This window comes from Stegodyphus dumicola, chromosome 1 (genome assembly GCF_044657685.1).
Source record: "Stegodyphus dumicola isolate Sdum_Otavi_A_Nest chromosome 1, ASM4465768v1".
Classification (NCBI taxonomy): domain Eukaryota; kingdom Metazoa; phylum Arthropoda; class Arachnida; order Araneae; family Eresidae; genus Stegodyphus; species Stegodyphus dumicola.
The window spans coordinates 95,357,010-95,379,260 of record NC_140768.1 but is presented as its reverse complement, the minus strand read 5'-3'; the positions used below and the strand labels follow the sequence as shown (position 1 = coordinate 95,379,260).

Below are 22,251 nucleotides of genomic sequence, written 5' to 3'. Positions count from 1 at the left end.
TATAGTGGTTAGAGAAGCCTAATGCGGTACCGAAGGATCTGGGTTCTAATCCTGGAGAAGGCATGGGTGTTTGTAAATGTATAGCATCTTTGAAGCATAGGGGCATTCTAAATATATGGCAAGCCGAAAGACCCTTGTGCCCCTCTCTGGCATGCTTTCACTCAAAATTTGGGTGGAAATAAAATTCCAACCCCCCCTTGAGGCTCTGACGATCATTTTCCCATGAAATACATGGACAAGACAACAACAGCAGAAATGGAATTTAAATATTTTTGACATGTGTGAATATTTATTTCGACATGATCCTACATGTATTGGTTTTGATGATAATCACATATATTGACAGAGTTGCCAACTCTCCTTATTTAGGCGAGAGACTCCATATTTCCGACCATAATCCCGTAAAACTAATTTTCAACATATTTCTCCCAATTTTCTCTTATTCTTATTTTATGTAGCTTGTCTTAATACTTCATTATTTTCACAAAAAAAAAAAAAAAAAAAGCGAATTTTGGTGATTTAAAGTGCATATAAAAAACTGGTGTTGTTTCATCAGTGAGACATGACGCATTTCTGCTTTGTGTATGAAAGTCTTAAACCCGTATCAGAAATCGTCATGATCTAGTTCTCCAATAAGAATCAAGTGCAGCTGCGGGTCATCTGCAATATATTAGCCAATGAGCACAAAACAAGGTCAAGATTCTTTATTTCATTTGTTTCGCCAGTGGGCAGCTCAGGTTTTGCTTGCTTCCCAGAAACAGTTTAAGAAACTGAAATCTTTTGTCTTAGTTATGTCTGTGAAAAATGTATAATAATCGTACGTTTAAAAAAAAAATCATAAACAGATGACTTTCATTATATTATTTTGCCAAGGAAATGTAATATTGCTATGTGTATCGTTTATCATTGCGATTTTTCAGTTTTGCAGGGTGGAAGAGCTGTTGCTCTTAAAGATATGCATAAGGATAACATGAGATGTAGGGGGGGGATCTGTTGAACAAAATATAAAAAAAAGTTTTTTAAACAGAATGCCTGTTCTCTGACTTTTTACTGGAGCCACTGAAGGAATCAAATTATGCTGCAGCTTTTTTAGCAAAATGTTTCTCTCCAGTAAAATCGCAAGAATTACTTAAGTGCAAGGACAAAAAAGGCTGTAAATGTAGAAGAAATTGGTATGAAAAATAAATCTTCAGTTATTGATTGCATTAAAACATTTCCATTCTGCCTGTCTACAGATGGAAGCAATAATACTGATACAAAACTGTAGCTGATTGTTGTTTTTTTTTCTTTTTTAATCCAGAGTCTTCAGAAATTGAGTCTAGTTTACTTTCTGTTTCATCACTTTAGAATGAGATTCAACAAGCTTTAATATATAACACAGTTAATTATTAAAACTTTAAAAAAAAAGTGCAGTTCTTCAGAATAATTGCTTAGCACTTAGTGCCGACAGTGCACTAGGAATTGTAGGTTTGAAAACTGATATTGCATCTGAAAGAAAAAAAAAATTCATATTTGCAGATTATAAAATCCACCTGTCACCTGTTAAATTTAGCAGTGAAAAAAGGTCAGCTTCCTTGGTAGTCAGTGTGGTTGAACACATTGTTGATATTTAGTATTATCTTGGATAGATTGCCAAAATGGATTTATGGGAAAATTTAAACAATCTAACAGCTGCATAATACTGAAATAAGCAAAAATCTGAAATATGTGTGTGCATGCTTGCTATCTTTAGAGAAATGTTTATCTAGAATCAGGGTTCGTAGCGGTCCTAACAAGTGCTTATAAGTCCTTATATTTGAAAATGAAATATAAAGGTGCTTATAGGTGCTTACTTTTTCTTTAAAGCCCTTATTTTTTTGTTTTTAATGCTTATTTTTGCTTTTAGACCTTTTTTTTAATGAACGTGCATTTTTTTCCCGTACCGAAGCCGAAACTAAATAAACAACTTTTCTTCCTTATATGCAATGTCAGATAGTGAATCATACTCCCGGAAATTGCTTTTCCCCCCTTTCTCTGCATTACTGTAACCTATGGTGCACGTCGTTCTTTTGGTCAAAGAATTGCGAAAATGGTAGAAAATTCCGATACATTCGGTATTCTTTTCCTCCCACCCAAATACTACACACGTTTGAATTTCTATTAAGATTTTAATAATTTGCATTCTTGTTCCGCGTGGTCAGTTCATATTCGTGTTTATTATGATCATTATGCTTATATTATGAGTATATGCATGAATATTTATAATAATGTAGTTGCAGTAATTGCTAAAGTATAGATAAACTTCCAAAAATGGGTGTGTTTTTACACAGATTAGCTTTCTAGGGAATAATATTTGGAATGGCTTAAATAAAAGGAAGGTAATCGAATAGTCAAAATAATTTCTTTCCCCCCCAATACATTATACAGTATGGATTTACAGTTGGGAGGTTCTCCACTTTCTCCGCAAAATCTCTAATATTGAAGCAGCTGATTTCCCCCCCCCCCCGGTCCAATCTGGATTGAGAAATTGTTCAGAATTTTGATTTAAGTTAAATTATTTAAATATTAATATGAGTGGAAAAATAAATTGTATTTTTTATTAGGTGCCAAACGAATACAGTTGATATGGCTTATTATTATTTATTTTCTATATTTTGAACTGAAATTTCATCATTAAATCTTGTAATACAGTTTAGTAGTTTTTTTTTCTTCTCATTGTAAACTAATTCTGTAAATTGAACTGTCATTTAAAATTAAAAAAAAAAGTTAATTGTTTTCCATGGTTGAGGTAATGCTCATTTTCTTAATAAATATTGCATTGCTTATATTTTAAATTACAAGTCTAATTTTTCTTTTAAGGTTATGCAGTTGTGTATATCATAATTAGACAGGTGCTTATTTTTTCCTTAAAATGTGCTTGAAAAGTGCTTAAGGTGCTTCTTTTTTTAACTAAAATGTGGTTATGTACCCTGTAGAATCCTTGACCAATGGAACTCACTTTGTACATTTTTTAAGGTAGAAGTAAATTCTTCTAAAGTTAAGATAAAAGATAAAAGGTTAAGGATCAAAGTTATAAAATACCTTGTAATAAATGGAGATATAGTTATTGTTTCCACTGTTAAAAATAGATGTGAGAAAATTAAGTAACCTTTGCACCTGCGAGCAATTTAATTGGAAATTCTCAAAATAATACTATGAAATATAAGTAAGTGTAAAGCTCTCCTTAAAAAATAAATAAAAATAATAATAATAAATACAAGACGCATTTTTCGATTATTGTTAAGTTTATTTTGTGAAGAATGAATATTTATGTTTTTGTCTTCGAACCTTGACTAGGCTTCTTCCTTTTTTGTATGCTTCTTTGTGCTATCATTTGATGTTCTTAACACAGTTCTACAGTGTAGAATTACATTAATTCATATTAATTAGTTACTATTTAAATTCATTATTAAAAAATATTTTTTCTTTCTACATATTTCTATTATTTAAAAAATCTTTTTGTCATTGAAAAATCTCCTGATTTTTTAGTGTCGTAGGTTGGCTAGTATGTATTGAGCTTTCTTAACTAAGCAGACTCTGCAAGGTTGTCTTAACCCTCTGAGCGGCCAGGGTTTTCACTAAGAAAGCACAAATTTCCCACAACTGCTATGAGAACAAATTATTATTATTATTATTATTATTTTTTTTTGATTTTAATGTAAAAACTTTCATTTCTGAATTTGTTTTCTTTTGATATACAGTCAAAAGTCTTTAATCCGGACTCGTTGGGACTTCGGCAATTCCGGATTATAGATCATCAGTTTAAATCTGGTGGTAAGATGGCATGCAGAAATTATAAAATTAAAAATATGAAACCATAATTTATTAAATAAAGAACAATTATGATCTAAAGGGTATTAAAATTTACAAAAAAAAAAGCTTAATATTTATTTGTTTACTTTATTAAACATTTCTTTCAATGTAATTTGTTTAAGTTGCTTCGTTTTATGTGATAATATTTTCTCTTTAATTCTATAAACAGACATAATTTCTTGTTCAGTTACAAAGTTCTGCTGTTCAAGTCCTATAATTGCTGTGTCGAGAATACCGACTAATTTGTCAATTGAAATTTTTTCGTTTTCAATGACCTCTGTGACACTTTCTTCACTATCGGAAGCGAATTATAATGACGAGGAATTTGATTTAAATCAAAGACGGAGTACTTCGAGATGAAATACAACATTTAGTAAGGAATTATAAGCCAAATAAAATAAAAACATCTGCCCTGAAGATAAGGATAATGCTGACAGATGAACTTCCAATTCAATGCTTGACGTGTCGTTGCGAATTTCGGCGATTTCGGATTATAGTCATCAGTTTAAATCTGGTGGTAAGATGGCATGCAGAAATTATAAAATTAAAAATATGAAACTGTAATTTATGAAATAAAGAACAATTATGATCTAAAGGGTATCAAAATTTACAAAAAAAAAAAAAAAGCTTAATATTTATTTGTTTACTTTATTAAACATTTCTTTCAATGTAAGTTGTTTAAGATGCTTTCACAAAAAGTTCCTTTTTCTTTTTTCTTGTGTCATCCAATGCCATATTCCTCGCATAATTTCGAGACAGATATGCCTTTATCCATTTTTTGCAGCAATTCCACTTTTTGTTTGATGGACATCGAAACGTACTTTCGCTTTCTAGATCCTTTAGCAGCTCCAGCATCAGAAATTCTATTTGATATAATCAAAAGTTCAAGCTTACTTTTATAAAATTGCTCTAACAGTCTGCAAAAAATAATAAGCTGGATCCAATTAGAAGATTAAGGAACAACGCAAACTGCAACATTAACTGAAATAGATAATTAGATAATTTTAGCTTATACCGTCTGTTATGCATTAAACGTGCATGTGTAAACGTATTATACGCATGAGCAAAAGCCTATGCGCATGCGAAAGGCTTTGAGGTCCGGGTTAACGACTTTTGACTGCATTGCCTTAATTTCTTTGACATATTTTAATATGCATGTATATATACGTTCTTACAGACATCACAAAAAATATTCTAGGCGTTATATATACGGCCTTGCCGCTTAGAGGGTTAAATATGTGTTATTTGTGATAAAATATTTGATACTTAAAAGATGTGTTGATTTATGTTCCTTCTTATAACCTTGAAGAATAATCGAAATATCCAGAATATTGTAATTATGGTTCATCCTTCCATAGAAAAGTGTATTTAGTTTGTGTATCTGAGCATTATGAATACTCCAATTAATCTGGTCAATTGTAGTTTGCAATAAAATATGTTTATTTTATATGAACAAAATAATATATTGTCATATGAAATGTATGTTTTTTACAATATAAATATCAAAGCTAATGCTTTTATGTGTATATTCATTTCCTATGCAGAACAAAAGCACACTGGATAATGCACTGAAGCACTAGTGTTTCTTTTTGTGTGTCATTCCACAAATCCTTAAATATTATCAATATTAATTAATTTAATTGCCTAAAAAATGACAAGGAATATTGCTAGAAGGTTGCAATAGTGCTGAAGATATTCTGTTGTTTATGGGATTAAAGGTTAATAATAATCTTTTTGGTATGTATTTTAGTAGATTTATTCTGAGAGGTAGTATCAAGATAGTGTTTTGAAATGCAGCAAAAAAGTTTTCAATGTCTGCTGATTAAGAAAATACATTGTACAATTTTATAATTGAATAATAGGAAAAACAAATTTTCTACCAGTAACCTGAAATTATAAAAATACCATTGTACTGATTTTTATCTGAAGCATGGATTCTGAGAAATCATTTTATATGTTAATTATCCTAGACATTTCTCCTTCAACATACATATTAAAAAGACTTTTAAATAGAGGGGACTCTTGAATTGGATTTAAGTTACAATGGAATAATTACTGATATTGTATGGTACTGAATCTCATTAAATAGTTCCTGTTATATGTCTAATATAAAAATTTTACTGTTTTGAATCCTTGTAAAGTATTTAATTGAAATTGAAAAAATAAATCTCATTTTAGGAAAAGTGCAGACCTGCTGGCATTGAAGCAAGAAATCATCAGTGCAAAGTTTGCCTAACCTGGTTTGGCATGCATCAATATTTTATTCAGCATATGGAAAATGATGACCATGATTACAAATGCCAAAAATGTGGCTTGCAGTTCTTACAGCCTGATTCTAGAAGAATGCACATTCAGAAAGTGCATCCAGAAATTGCAACAGTATGTGAGGTAAGGTAAAAATTTAATCTAATATAATGTATCTTTTTGCTATTTAGTATAGACTTATTTTATTACACTTTCAAACTCATTTTTCTTAAAATTATGTCAATATATTGGCTATTTGTTGATCCTTAAATGAATTATTATTTTTATTATTATTATTATTTATCTCTTAAATGAATTATTATTTTGTATGAATAATTTAAGGTCTGTGGTGCTTTCCTCCCTAAAAATGGATTATTTATAAATAAATAAATTCTGGTTTAATTATATATTTCTAGAGTTGATATGCTAAAGCTGAGAAACGGTGGTAGTTTGCTCTGGGTTTGGTAATTGAATGAGCTAATTATATGAGAATTTTAAATTCTTCATGCATAATATGAGCCAATTTAGAAAATCCAGTATGAAGGCATTCCTTCCCCCAACTAGTTATTATTAAATATTAAAATTATGCATGAAAATTATATTCTGTTAGTATGTGAACAACATATTTTTTGTTTCAGGAAACAGATAATTCAAAATTCTTGATTAGCATAGTGAAGTTGCTTACCTTTAAAGCGTTATCACATACGATATTTGTTGCCAGAACAAAACGTCTGCAGCAACAGTACTGAGAAACGCCCTTTGGCGAAATAGGGTTACCATCTTCACTTGGTAAATAGGCTGAAAGCCAAGCAAGAATCAATTATCGCTCAGATTGGTGAAAGTGACGTTTCCTTTCAAGTGACATTCTCTTCTTCGTGTTGTTTTGTATCGCTCACATGCTTTTCGTTTTAAACTTTATTGTTAGTAATGGAAGATAATAGAAAGGTGATTGCTATCAAGTTAATCACTTTGATCTCCACTTTGGCACTTCACGTAACAGATAAACACACTTCTGGTTATAGCAATCAATTACATCAGTAATAGCCAAATTCTGTATACACTAAGAATAGTTTAAAAACGTGTGCTGGATAAGTCTATTTATCACACATCGCTTATGTGTATTTTCTGTTGTCTGCATTTCAATGAAAATTTGATGGCTCACTGGAAAATTTGTGACCACCTAGTGACTGGTGAAAGCATTTTCTGACTAACTTTATGGCTCATAATTACTGTTCTGTCCATTCAAACAAACAGACAAAAAAAAAAAAAAAAAATCTATATGGCTGATATTTACCTCCTCACAGCCAGCAGATACTATTCAGCAAAATGAAGATCAAATAAAGCATATGAATACATGAGCAATCAAATATGTGCGAGTTGTTTACTGTCCCATAGAACACTCGGTAATATACCTAAAACACATTAATTATACCAACTCTAGAAATTAGGTGTTCACATCATGAGTTTGTTTTATGGTTTGGTTTATTGAGATTACAGCAAAGCACACTAGGGCTATCTTCCTAAGGGAAAGAATGCCTTCGTGGAGGACTTTCTAAGGGGAACTAGCTCGTACACACGTTACACATTGGGGAAAACCACGAAAACGCCCATGCAGCCAGCCCGTTCGCGGGATTCAAACCTCGGACCAAACTACCAGTGTTCAGCGACTTTACCGCTCTGTCGCTGGTGGGCTCAGATTGTTTTATGTGATTACCGCAAAGCCTCGAGGGATAACAACAAGAGGGATCCCTTTGTAGAAGATTTTTTTTAAACCGGCTTGAATACCAGTTACAAATTTAGAAAACCAAGAAAACGCCCATGTAGCCAGCTTGTTCGCAGCATTCTAACCTGAGACAGAACTACCAGTGTTCAACGACGCTTCGGTCACTTATAGGCCCGTGTACTTAATTGGAAAGTACAATTCATTATGTAAACAGATGTGAAGGTGATAATCAGTTGTGCACTGTTTTATGTAATCAAATCTTATAAATGCACAGCTGTTACATTTCTTATTATTTATTAGTCATGTTTATATTACGTAGATCATAAATATGATATAATTATGAATTAAACCAATAACAAAATGTGTACACTCTTTAGTACTCAAATGCTGTTCATTTAGTTTTCAACTGAATATTACATATCCATAATAATTTGCAAAGAACTGATGACTACAGTTGCTGCTAATTACATGATCGTTATATGAATTAAAAGTAACTTCAAGTAAACTTTTTCCCAATGATCATTTTTCTATTCATACATACATATATATACACATTTAATAAGTCACATATTTACATACAGGTAGAGAGGTCAATGGTTTAGGAGTTGTTAATATATATTTATTAGTATTAATGTAATGAATAAGATTTATATTAATGAATGTATATACAAATGTTTTTCACCATGAATAATAATAAATCCATAAATATCCAATGTTTCAATATGTAGCATTTACAATAAAAGTATAGTTTCTAATGTATTTATAATCCAAAAAGTATTTCATTAATAACATGAAAATAATAGACACATTTAATGAGTATTCTCATTATTACATAAGCTATGCTTTTCTTTTTTTTATGCATCTTTTATGCTGTTTAAAATGTGTGACTGATTATGCAATTAACAATTTAAAAGATAAGTAATTAGGAGAAAAGCCGCACATATACAAACGGATTTTAAAAAATTATTCAACTTAAATTTAAGAAATAAAATTCTATTATATAAGTGATAATACACGATCAGCACGAAATACGACAAAGTTGGCGAACTTTTGGCGATGAACAATTTGTAAACAAATCCAAACTGCAAGAACGTCGTAAAATACTGTCAACTCTTAAATTTCCACGATTATATATTTAATGAATATATAAACATTTTAAAAATGACACAGGCAGTTATATTATTACAACAAAACAGCAATAATTAAATCAGCCTCTATTTCCACCGTCCATGACATCACAGTGAGAGCCACCGCCATATTGAAAGTTACCCGTGATCCTTCAGAAGCAGAACTTTCGTCTGATTGGTTGAACGTTCGAGGAACACGTCTCCACCCGGAACATTTTCGGAAAAGTTTTAAAATGTTGCTCGTAGCTGGGATACGTTCCTCCTAGCTAGACGAAACATTTCTCGGAAGCCTGCCGCTTAAAGCCGTGCTACTAGAATCTCGTTTCTCGGAATTGTCCCGGGTAAGCGCGCGCGTCCATAGAAGTGATAGGGCCATTATGATCCTCGTTCTTCGATTCTGGTCTGCAGCTTAGGGAGACTATATTTCAAACTCATCTAAAATTGACACTATTTTGCGTGAATTACTTGACGTTTTTGACACTTCACACAAAACAGTAATAATATCTCAATCATTGCAACAACAACAAAAAAAAAAAAAACTTCTAATCTACTTAACGTCAATTGTTCCTCGTCGTTGCCGTTTTAAAAAAAAAAAAACTTTCTTTTTCTATGCTTGTTGGTCAGGAGGCTCGATCTGTTTCCCAAGAGCGGAGCATGCGTCGTTCGCAACAATATTAACCATTTTTTTAATTTTCTTTTGTAATAATGTCAGTTTAAATAATGTTGCTACTTGTTTGAGTCAAGATTTTAGTTTTAGATTAATTAAATGTGTACTTTTGCAAAGTGTTTTAGTGATTACATGTTTGGTCAATTTTAAATCAGTATTTTGATTTCATATGCTTTCACAGTTTTGATATTAATTACTATGTTATTAATTTATCACATTTGGAAAATATTCATAGTACTACTTAAGAAACATTTTCAAAAGTTCTCACCAGTTTGCGTATAAAATGTGTTTCTTTTGCAATTTAAATTCCCCTTCAGATAAATTTAAATCTTTTTTTTGTGTGTGTGTGGGGGCTTTTGTTTGCTTTAGTAAATAGCTTTTGTTTTATTAGTTCTGTGGTCGTAAATTCCAAGCAACTCAAAGCGTCTGGGGCCATTTAAAAACACATGGCATAGTGTTTGAGTGTGAAATTTGTCATCGACGATTCCTTCACAAAGAACAAGTTACAACTCACATGGAAGCTCATGAGTAAGTGCAAAAATTTTATTATCGTTAAAAATATCAGCTTGTTTAAATCTTCATGAATCTATGTTTTATATAAATCCCTTCTATTTATTTTATATACTCACTTCCATTTATAAAATGTAAGAAAGTTCTGTTTAATCATTCTCGATAAAATACTTATGTCTATGTTTTTGTCAGTTCTGTGGGCATTCAATCCATTACAAATCCATGAAATAAGGCAAATTGTGAATAGGTGCAAAAATATATTTTTTAACTTCATTCTCAAAAGCTATGCAAGAGCGTAGAGTTTTTTTTTTTTTTTTTTTTTTTTTTGGAGGGAGTGGATTTATAAAAAACTACGTGGATAAATTTTTCAAATGTGTAGTTAATTTTCAAATTTTCTTTGAACTGTTCACATTTTTACTGTTTTAAGATTATTTCTCAATGTTGTGTCATTAACGCAGCCCAACAAGAAGAGATTCTAGACACATAAACAATAAAGGAGAATTAAGCAAGTTATTCCTTTTGAAATGATATGGTTTGCTATTTTGTCGTAACATAAACATTCTAAGTTATTCATTGTGTATGAAGACTCAGGGCATCCATATGCTATCTATTTCTAATTCATGGTTCTCTAAATGAATTGTATCTTCATGTTCCTTTACATGACGTATATTTCCATACCATTAGACTTAGCATGTTATACAGAAAGATTTCATTAGCATTTTACCTGGATAGTAGGCCACTCCTCTTACTAAATCATATTTTTGTGATTCTGACCAATTTCTGTTTCATGTCTACATAGTGCATACTATATTAAGTCACTTTTTAGATGCCAACTTCAGTTCTCAGTAGAGATGGGCAAACTGTTTACTCACTGAAGTGAATTAGTTCTTTTTAATGATTCACCGCTCACTAGCACTGACCTTGATGAATGTGCTTGAAACAAGCATGGATCAAGAGTGGTGTGCAGAGATGGGGGGGAGCAGAAAAAATCAACAAGGAATGGGATTGCTGGAATCAACTCAACCAAACCACTCACTCTCTGGACTGGTTTGTTTCAACTGTACTTTTGAGATTTCCATAAAAATAAATAAATAAATAAAAAAAAAACTTTCTACATAGAACAGCAATAAAATTCTGGAATAAAAAATATTAAAAATAAAAAAATAATGAAAGCTAAACTCACTTTTGTTAAAGATTACATTATTTTATTATTATAATTGATATTTTGTTGCTACTACAAAGCACAGTGTAAAAATAAATTTTGGAGGCAGATCCCAAATGGAAATTATCTTTTTATCTAATTTCACCAAATGATACCAAATATTCCTCAAGGTTCTCTCATTCATTTAGTCCACATTTTGTTCTGCAACTTGAAAAAATACATTAGATAGATAAATTTATGTTTATAAATATTTGCGGCTAGAGCAGGGGTGATAAAAAGAGCGAATAATGAAAACTGTTAGATCCACAGCTTGAGCAGAAGCCAAAAGGGGCGAATAATTACAACTCTGAAAAAACCAATTCTGCGACTAGTGCTGACAGCTGGGAATCCAAGGAACTAGTTTCTATAATCTACATATTTTATCCATTTGCAAACAAAGGTGGTCAGTTTCACTGAAATGCATAGGGTTCTTTTATGTTTTGTTTTTTAAATACTAGATGGAACACAAGCAAACCAAAAGCACACATATAAAGTTAGATCAGAGACATTTCTGGTAAATAATAAAGGACAGTATGCTAGTGTTTACATTAAAAGGAATGAAATTTTTGGCATGCTTCCCTACAAGAGCTCTGGATGAACTGTTTAAGGACTGCTGTTCTGTTTTCACCAAATATTTGTAGAAAATAAAGTAGCATGAAAAAATTGTGTGAATGAATAACTCGTACCTTAACATTGATGCTGTTATATGATGCTTAACAATGATCCTGCTGAAGCAACAGTTCCTAAAATCATAGCAAATAAAACTGTTGGTGCTAACTGTGACAATGTGACTGCCAGAAAAAATTGCATTAAAAGTCCTTGAAACCAGAAAGAATACTTTTTGAGAGTATCAGTATAATTAACAAGTATATATTCTTTCTTGAGATGACAGCATCAAGAGATTATAAATTATATATTTCAAACTGATTTAAAGTTATCAGCAGGTTTTTTTTTTTTTTAATAATACTCAAGCGTTACTTTCAAAGTATATTTCTTTGCAATACTATCTTATGTGTTGTCTTAAGTTTCCTCCCTCCCTTTAGGCAGATAGCCCTCGTGTGCTTTGCCATAATTGAATAATCCTAATCCTTATTTTCCTCCTTCATATAAATATTTTTAAATGTATTTTCAATGTTTAGGGTCAATACAATGTTCAATGTCAATACACAATTCATAATTGTGTTCTACTTATTTTAATATTACTCCCCGTGAATGGGTTAGTAATGGTTTGAATGCACACAGAACTGATGATAGCTTGATAAAATTTATTTTCTCTAAAGAAACACTATACAGTTCTGGAACTTTTCACAAAAGTACTTTCTCTGTCATACTGCTGTTTTCAGCATGACAGAGCACACAATCAGCACTTACCACTTCAAACTACTAAGAATGTTAAACATAGAACTCAATAAAAAGCCCCAATGCATAAAGTTGCTCACTGACTTCTCAGTACTCTCAGCTAAATTCTGAATTAAATTGAGAACTAATGCTCTGTCTATATAGTTCTGCCTAATTGCTGAGAAATTTCCAATACCTTCAATTTCTCAAAATCGCTGAAAGGCATGTACAGTTATGTAGGGATCAGATCAAAATTCTCCCCAATTTTTGCAATTTCTCGCCATGTGTGGCAACAAAAATAAGTCACGTAAGCATTGCCGGCTTGGCACTTTTGTATTCTTGACACCTTTAATGTTACATTATACAGAAAATACTACAATTTACATATAATCTCACTCGAATGATTTGCATATATATCTGGTTGTAAAGAAAGTTTACCACCAAAAAAGCATTCGTAATAAAGTTAGCAAAAACACATGAAACCAATACTTTTGGTTCGGGTAGTAATCACCACCCAAATCCACCCTGCCAACATTTTAGTAGTTCTTTCAAAGCAGTCAGTCCAGAAACTTAGTGGCAGTGAGTCCAAAAACAGTTAACCTCATTTCAGATGTGCTGTGCAGAATGGAAGATAGCACCAGCAAGATGTAGCTGCTGGTGTGAAAAAAGGGTGGAGTCCGAAGGAGTGATGTCAGGGCTGTATGGTGGGTGTGGCAAAAGATCCCATTTAAATCTGTACAGAGTCTAACTGGTGAATGCAGACACATGTGGTCTTGCAATATCTTGAAGGAACAGTCAGTACCTTTTTGTGCGGAACTGAGTTCACTTGCGGTGCACCTTACTGTCAAGGTTTTTTCCAGGTACTCTTTGTGGATACTACTATGCCAATCCTACCATATACAAAGCATGATTTTTTTTTTTAAGATTGCACTTTACGACGCTGTTGATGTGCTGACTGGCTGCAGACCAACCCCCTTATCGCCTGTGTTGTTGAAGTAAATCCACTTTTCATCACAGGGACGATCCAGTTCAGAGTTTTGTCCTTGCATTGATATTTGAGTAGATTTAGTGCAGGCCTGAACACATCTCTCCTTATTTGTGCAACTCATGCGGCCTCTAGCGATTGAACTTGTATGTCAAGTTTATGCAATGCATAGCACGGCTAATGGACATGTCACTAACATCTAACTCCTTAGCAAACTCTGAGTAGTTGCATACTGATCTTCCAGGAGGTTTTGCAGGCAGGCCTCATCAACATCAGTAGGCCGACCAGAGCGCACTGCTTCTTGAATGTCATAGTTCTTGTTTTTGAACTTCTTGTAGCAAACCTTCACAATGTCATATGATTCAGCATTAGTACCTAAAGCTATACACATGATTTGGTGACATTCTGTAGCTGACTTTTTGCAACAGAACTGGAAATAAATGATTTTTCTAATCTGGTACTCTTGATAGTTTCATTTCAGACACCTTGTACTTAAAGATACCGATATTTTTTTATAAATATCACTACACAGTGTTCTGAAGCAAGTCTCTTGCCAAAAAATCGTTTGATAAAATATGATTAAACATAGTAACGTGAACTGTTTGCACAGGCAATATTTGTGGTGGCGGGAAACTTTCGTTAGAGCCCTATACAAAATTTGTAATAATATTTTAGTCATTTATACACAATAAAAGGTTACTGTTACAACTTAGGTGACAAAAGGGCCACTCTGGGTGGTAGTTTTTTTTTTTTTTTTTTTTTTTTTTTTTTTTTTTTTTTTTTTTTTTTACCCAGTCCTGAGTTCTTAATATTTAAATAACATTTTATGTGATATTTCTAGTTGCAGTGCAACTTATTTTTCTATGAACTATGCTGTATACCATTTCTGTTTTGCTTTTTTGCAAAATTAGAGTATGCTTTTTTTTTATCTTTATTTTATCACTAGTCATTGAGCGGCCAGACTTCATCTGGATTTTAAATGTACTGGAAAAAGCAATATCCCTTAATTCAAATATTAGTTATCCTAATAAGTAAGTTAACCAACTTATTGTTGCCTTCTCTCTACAAGCATCCAGTATCCAAGAGAGAAATTAAATTTAAAGACTGCACAAAATTATCACCCTCAGTATTTGGAGTGGCAACAGTGATATCAGCAGCATCAATTTGATTTGATTTCATCAAAAAACATAAAATTTTAAAAAATCTCTTCGAGGTGCACTGGTTCTTGTCTAGATGCTTTTATGTACCAAACTTAGCCCTTGGTCTAGCTTATGTGCAGCACGAACAAAAGTCAGAAAGACTCTTCCTTTTATTATGTATAAAAATTACGTGATTAATTTAAATCAATCAAAACATGTATAAATTAAAAAACATTTGGCAAAAACACCGACTTCATCATTTTCATTCTAGAAACAAGAATGGATGCAAAAATAACTTGTTATGTAGCAGTGTTCTTCTAAATAATTAAATGAGTTCTTTTGTTGAAAGTGTCTGCTTAAATTAACATAACATAAATGTAGTGTTATTTATAAAAGTAATACAAGATTCACGCAAGTGCATTTGAATGTATTAAATATGTATTATTAAGCAAAATCTTGTTAACTTATGCAAACAAATTATTTTTATTATGTAAATTAATAGCTTTGAAATTTTTATTTTAGTCCACCAATGCAATGCCCTTGGAAAGGTTGCACTCGTCAACTTGTTACAAAAATCAGTCTTTATTATCACCTTAAAACACATCGAGGAGATGATGATCACAAATGTCCTTATTGTCAGAAAGGTAAATTCTGTTGGCTTTTATTTCAAAATGTATTATGGTTGGGTTCTATTTTATAGCTGTTAGGTCTTTTAGTTCAGAGCATCCTAACAAGCTGAAACTCTGAATAATAAGTAATAAAATTAATCTTTCATGAAAACTAAATGCTATGCAGTTTTATTTGAATTATTTGTATAATCCAAAGTTTTATGTGTGAGTGCAGATCGCAGTAATGCTGAAAACAGATTCATCCAAATTGCTGTATTTAGACTGCAAGCAGTGTGAATGAAGGGAATTTGTTTAGGCGAGTCTGAAATTAAGTTTTAGTGTCATTTCCTCAGTTCCTTGGTGAAACTGATTTGTAGCAAAGTTATCTTTATATGGGCTGTAGATTTAATGCATCATTCTTTCCTTTAGTATTACAGTACAAAGTCTGAGATCCGGACGTCCAGTATCCTGAATGATCTAAAATCCGGACCTCAAAGCCACCAACAATTTTATTTTTATTGGAGGGGGGATGCTTAACAAATTCCTCCAATCCCCATTTGATTCACTGCCCCCACACATAATAAAACACATGGAGAGTCCGGATTTGTAATTTCCCTAAGACACTAAATAAATTACCTTGTTATTGAAAAAACAATCATTTTAGTGCAAATTTTGCATGATCGAGAATTTGGCTCCAGTTCGAATCTGCTTGGTTTACATGTCAAACCAAAATATTCTACATGGATACATCATTGATTTTACACCTACTAATATTTTCTATTTCTGATGCTGACCTGGCAAATCATTATTTATTATATTTTGTTTTCATCACTGCATGTTTATCAGCACATGATAAATTGAGTAATGAGTCATGTAGCCATGCCTAAACATAATTTTTTTTTTTTTTTTTTTTGTGTGTGTGTGTGTGTGTTAGTAATTGAAAAATAAAGAGTATGGTAACCTTTTATATTGACATTGCACTTGGCGATGATTAAAGATTTAAGTTAAATGCTCCAAGAAATGTTGACAAGGAAAAATTTAACAAAAATGTATTACCATTATGCTAAAAATAGATTTTCTTAATGATACTCATAGGTCAAAAGATTACATTTAGTGCTATTTGAATTAAGAATAACTGATTTGTTATTCACATTAACCCAGATCCAGCGCCAGGGCTTGTATGAGGACTCAGATAAGCCTAAGCATGTTCAAGAAATAGACATAAGTATAATAAATAACTAAACCAATACAATTGAGACTTAATTGTCTTAGAGCACAACAGAAGCAAGATAAAATTTAGCGGAACAAGTTGCCTTTAATCGCCAATCTCATGATGATAGTTGCGAATTTTAAAGGTTTTCGGATATGGCAAACCAATGGTGAAATTTTCCAATTAAAGGATTTTGTAAAGAAATGTGGAGAAGTGGTAATAAATGAAGATCATACAGGAGATTTTAATTATGATGACAATGCTTCTCAATTATCAATCAATTTAGGATGGCAAAGTTTGTAGTATGGTTCTAGATCAAGAAAATACTGTTACCGATAGTAAAGAAAGTGTGAAAATTTACTGAAAACGACAAGTTAATCCAGATTCTCGACACAGCAGTTACACGACTTCAACAATGTAACTGAACAAGAAATTATGTCTGTCTAGAGAATTAACAAGAAAGTATTAGCATAAAAAAGCGAAGTTTTTTAAAATTTATCTAAAGTAAACATAGTTGCTTCACACCTTCGGCTTTTAAAAAATTTCACAGTAACACTGTGCTTTGTAAAATGGAGGATGCCTGAAAGATTTCTAATTTTAGAATAATAATGAAACTTTACAATTTCGAAAGCACTAAATAAAAATGAGTTTGTGAATGCCCTGAAAATCTTATTTTTCTGGCCTATGCTTTTCTAGCTTAAGAACAAGTAGACCAAGAGCAAATAATGAATATATTTTATGCTTATTGATGTTTTTTGAATGTGTGTGTGTATTAAATAAAAAATTTCTAAACTAATCCTCATCAGAAAATTTGTTTTGAAAGTTTCTTTGCAGTGAAATATTTGTAGCATAAAAACGCCCTTTAAAAAAAATAATATTTAATTTTTCCCTTTTAGGATTTATAAAGCAAAAGTTATTAGAAGCTCATATGAGAACTCATGAGGCTGATGCTGCTGGTAAATTTTGAAAAATTTATGCTGTTATCAGTATATACATGTTCTTTATTACTATGTTATTGTCTGATAACTTTTTATGCATACTGAAATGTAAATTTTCTCCATGCATTCCTTTCTTGTATTATAGCATCCAAAGAGATTGATAAGCCTGCTGATAATAAATCACACAGTGAAGGTGAATTGATTCAGCTTATATGTGCTGGCTGTGACAAAGGGTTTGATGATGAAGATCAATTTGCTGGTCATGATTGCAGTGTCACAAAACCCCTTGTGTAAGTATTTTGTTTAGTGTAAAATAGTAACATACCACTTAACAGAAAACATAACATATCTACTACTGCGAGACTGATCTTTATGTAGCAGGGAAAATATATAACCTTTAACAAAGATTCTGCACAAAAACTTAAGCATAATAATCCGTTTTTGTTTTCACAAATATCCTTTCAGCAATAGACATAACAAAATTTGTCGTAAATGCTGTTTTTAAAAGAAGTAATAGAAATGGTTTTTTATTTAATAGGAAATGAAAATAAGTTCCTTTAAAAAGATAATAATATCTCGTTAATGCTCTTGGAGTTGATCGATTTATTAGCATGTCTACACTTTATGCGCCACCATTTCTGGGCTCATATTGCTTTATTTTCAAATAGAATCATTTTTTGCATCAATTTGCTGTCAGCAGGTATTTTGTCTTCTTGTTAGCCCGTTCACAAGAGCAGATTCGACCGGTAGCAAAAACTGTTTCTTCCAACGTGTCCCATTCCCACGGCGACAAGCATTAACTGCTTCTCCGAATTGGAGGTAGAACATTCCTGCTTCTTAAGAGCAGGGCAAATGGGGACATTTCTCATACTGCACTGCACGATTTACTTAATTTTAACAAACAACATGGCTGGCTGGCAACTGACAGCTCGCGGTATTGTCAGCGAAACAATCACGTTGGTTGATATCTGGGGATGCGATATCATCCAAAAAAATTATATAGAACCGTATGAAATACGGAAATTTAACTAAAGATGCGCATGTCGACTTCAACTCAACAAGGGGACTCTGTGCCTTTTGAATGATTTTTTTATTTAAGAACTTTCATCTACTTTTATGAATGTTATTAAATTGTTTAGTGAGACAAACTAATTTTAAGCTGGGAAAAAAAAAATGCCAGTAATTTTTTTAAAATTAAAATTTTGGGAAGAAAAGTTTAACAATTAAAATGTCATTCTTCTGTTACAATTTTCAATGATTTCTCCCATATTTTCTTATTGTATTTATTAGAAAGTTCTTAATAACTTTAGGGATTGATTTTGAAATTAATGAATTAGTTTCTGAGAAAAAAAATAAAAACACATTTTTATGCAAAATCATTGAAACAAATATGATCTCAATTCAAATCATTTCCACTTCAAATAATTTTTCTTTTCAGTATTTTGCAAAAACCATTCTTGTTTCTCTAAAATATATAATTTTAATTAAGCGGTAAAAATATTAAATAATTTAGACCATATCTATATAAGTTTTAAGACCTTAAACTGTGTTAAAAACTGTGAAAATGCAGTTTAAAGAATATAAGCTTTCTATATGGTAATTAAATCATTTCAAATTTCTTAAAAAATTTATTACTGAATTTCATTACATATATATGTAAAATAAAACCTAGTGCTATTTAATTAGTTAATATAAACATAAATTACAAGTTTTTATTTAAAATCTTGGTAAAGCATGTCAAAACAATTTGAATTAATTATAATATTAATGCTATTAATTTGTCGTTTTGTTCATTTTTTCAAAAAGCAAAGTTTGAAATTTTAACAGCCACAAAACATTTTATTTAAAACCGCTCAGCACCATATGTGGTTTCTTTTCTTCTTTTAATCATTTGGTCTCGTACATAAATTGCATTTTAAATTAATTTCGGTGTATTTTAATTAATTAAAGGATCAAACTCCGATGGTGTTCTATAGCAATAGTAAATAATGTTACTATTGCTATAGAACTGCATGCACTGACAGATGTAAGTAAACATTAGAATCTGCCAATCTGATTCGCGTTTGTGACACCATTCATCGCTCACAGTGGCTTATGGTTTAAGGGATGGAAGACGATGTGCATCTGAACTGGTCCTGAAGGCGAAACTGCTTCATATCCTCGTTTCTCCCCAATACAAACTGTAGCTGTGCGAAAGAGTGTTGCATGTGAACGGGGCTGTTGTTTTGTATTCCTTACTTATCAACGCAATTTGAGAATATCGTCATTTGTATTTAAGAACTCGTAATATATTGTGCATTTAAAAATATTTGTGAAAAATAATAAAACAAAAGTAGATTTTCAAAATGGAAAAGTGATGATTCATAGGTGATGGATCCAGTGCAATTTACTGGAACTGAGAATACTGCAAAGAAAAGAAAGATTTCTTATAGAAAATACAGCGAAAGTTATTTATCATTTGAGTTTACTTGGAATAGAGGTGAAATGAACCCTCAACCTCAGTGTGTTGTTTGCACTGAAGTATTATCCAATCAAAGTGCAAAACCATCGTTTCTTAAAAGACATCTTGAATCTGAAGAATGTATTAAGAGGAAATTATTGTAGTTAAAAAAATAGTAAACAGGTAATGAAAAAGTTTGTTACTTCAAGTAAAAAAGCTTAGCTAGTTACCTAATAAGCTTAAGAAATGCCAAGACTGATCAGGCTCACATTATTGGAGAGAACCTTATATTTCTAGCACCTAAACGTATTGTTTTAATATTATTCAATGGAAAAGCTGCTAATGAACTTAATAATATTCCATTATCAAATGATATAGTAAGTTGACGAATTCATGAAATACCTAATTCCATAAAAGAGACATTTATTCAAAAAATAAAACATAGCTAGTATTCCGCATCATAATTGGATGAAAGTACTTTGATCAGTTATTAGTTTACATGCATTTCGAAGAAGGTAAACAAATTGCCAAAGAGTATTTATTTTGTGAATTGCTTCATGATTGAGCAACTGCAAATGAAATTTTTAAAGCAATTAACGGTTTTATGTCTGAGAATGATATTCCTTGGAGTAAGTGCATTACTGCATGCACTGACAGAGCTTGGGCTTTAACAGGAAAACATTCTGGAGTGATTTCTGAAATAAAGTCGCACCTGTCGCACCTGAAACTAAATTTACTCATTGCTCCATTCATCTTTCATTAGTGAAAGCTTTAGTAACCAGCAAAAAATTATTAAAAGCCAAGCTTTAAATTCAAGAATAATAATGATTTTATGCCAAGAGGCAGGCGGTGAACATGAAATGCTTTTATTACATTCCCGAAGTAAGGTGGTTATCCAGAGGCAAAATTTTAAATTGTCTTTTTCAGCTTCAATCAGAAATTCAGATTTTTCTCTGTGATTTAAAGTTTGAATTGCTAATATATTTATTTAGTGAATTATGGTTGGTGCATTTAGCATGTTTAGCTGATATTTTTGAGTAGTGAAATGAGTTAAATTTAGGATTTCAAGAACAAATTATTAATTTGTTTACTTTTAGAGATAAAATAAATGGAACGATAAAAAACCTTGAAAATTGCATAATAATACAAGTATTTAAATAATTTCAATATGTATTTTCCTGAAGATTATGAAAAATAAAATTGAATTAGAAATCCATTTTGTTCAAATGTACCTGAAATTTTATCTCATAAAGTAAGAAAACAATTGACAGAAATTTCCTGTGATCAAGCTCTAACTGTCCCCTTTTTGCACATGGTTTGTCCATGTCTTTGCAGCTTTCTGTACTTAAAAATGAATGAAAATGTTGTGCTGTACTGTACTGTCTGATATTTCATTTTGAGTTTCAGAAATTTGTGCAGCTATATAAATGTTCTGTTAACTGAACAAAGTTGAGCTTTTCTCATTTTGCTCCAAATGCAGATACATGATTTAGAGAAATTCCGGTTTTATTTTGGTGATTTCAAAAGAAACTTTGGCTGAACCCGGGAGGGGTGTAATAAAGGCATTTCAAATAAATATATTAAATTTATATTGCCTTTTTGCACAACTTATTTGGGTGAACAAGGATTTTCTTTCATGTTACATTTATAAAATAAATGCAAAACAAAATTAAAAGTGGATTCTAATTTACAGTTATAACTAAGTGAAATAAGACCAGATATAAAAAATTTGATCTTTCTTAAACACACCCAAATTTCACACTAAATTTTAGAATTTATTTATTTTAAGTATTATAACTTAAATTTTGATAATTAAAATGGTAACCAATTATAATTAATATTTTTTATGTCTGCATATATAATACAAATAGCCAATAGGTTGTGCAAATGGCAATATATATATATATATATATATATATATATTTCTACTGAGAAATTGAAAAATGTAATGGTGGTACTAAAGTTTTTAAATTTTTGTTTAGATGATACGCGTTTGTCAAAAGTTTGAGAACGTCTTTGATTTGTATAAACTCTTCAATAGCATCAATTTTGGAACCAATCAGTAATGTCAAAAAGTGAAAAATTTTTCTTTGGGATTTCTCTCTATATTTTTATTTTCTTTGACTACATATATTTAATTTTAACTCATATATTGCTAATGTAAATACTTTGAAATCTTTGCAAGTCTCTAGGAAGAAGAATTTGCTTTCAAAGTAACAGTTTCCAGCATATGTCTTCTTGCTTGGACAGTCATATTGATGCACTGTGCAAGATTTAATTTCACAGGATT

At 31.2% G+C, this 22,251-nt stretch overlaps 1 protein-coding gene across 3 annotated transcripts in view; it reads left to right on the top strand.

Moving 5' to 3' along the window:
* LOC118195446 (uncharacterized) overlaps positions 1 to 22,251 on the top strand; it is a 96,444-nt gene that overhangs the window by 51,329 nt on the left and 22,864 nt on the right. For all 3 annotated transcript variants that reach the window (XM_085817879.1, XM_085817877.1, XM_085817878.1), the window contains exons 16-20: positions 6,010 to 6,219; positions 9,984 to 10,120; positions 15,288 to 15,409; positions 17,480 to 17,539; positions 17,667 to 17,811. In XM_085817879.1, coding sequence (XP_085674005.1) covers positions 6,010 to 6,219; positions 9,984 to 10,120; positions 15,288 to 15,409; positions 17,480 to 17,539; positions 17,667 to 17,811 — 674 coding nt within the window. The remainder of the gene's footprint in view (positions 1 to 6,009; positions 6,220 to 9,983; positions 10,121 to 15,287; positions 15,410 to 17,479; positions 17,540 to 17,666; positions 17,812 to 22,251) is intronic.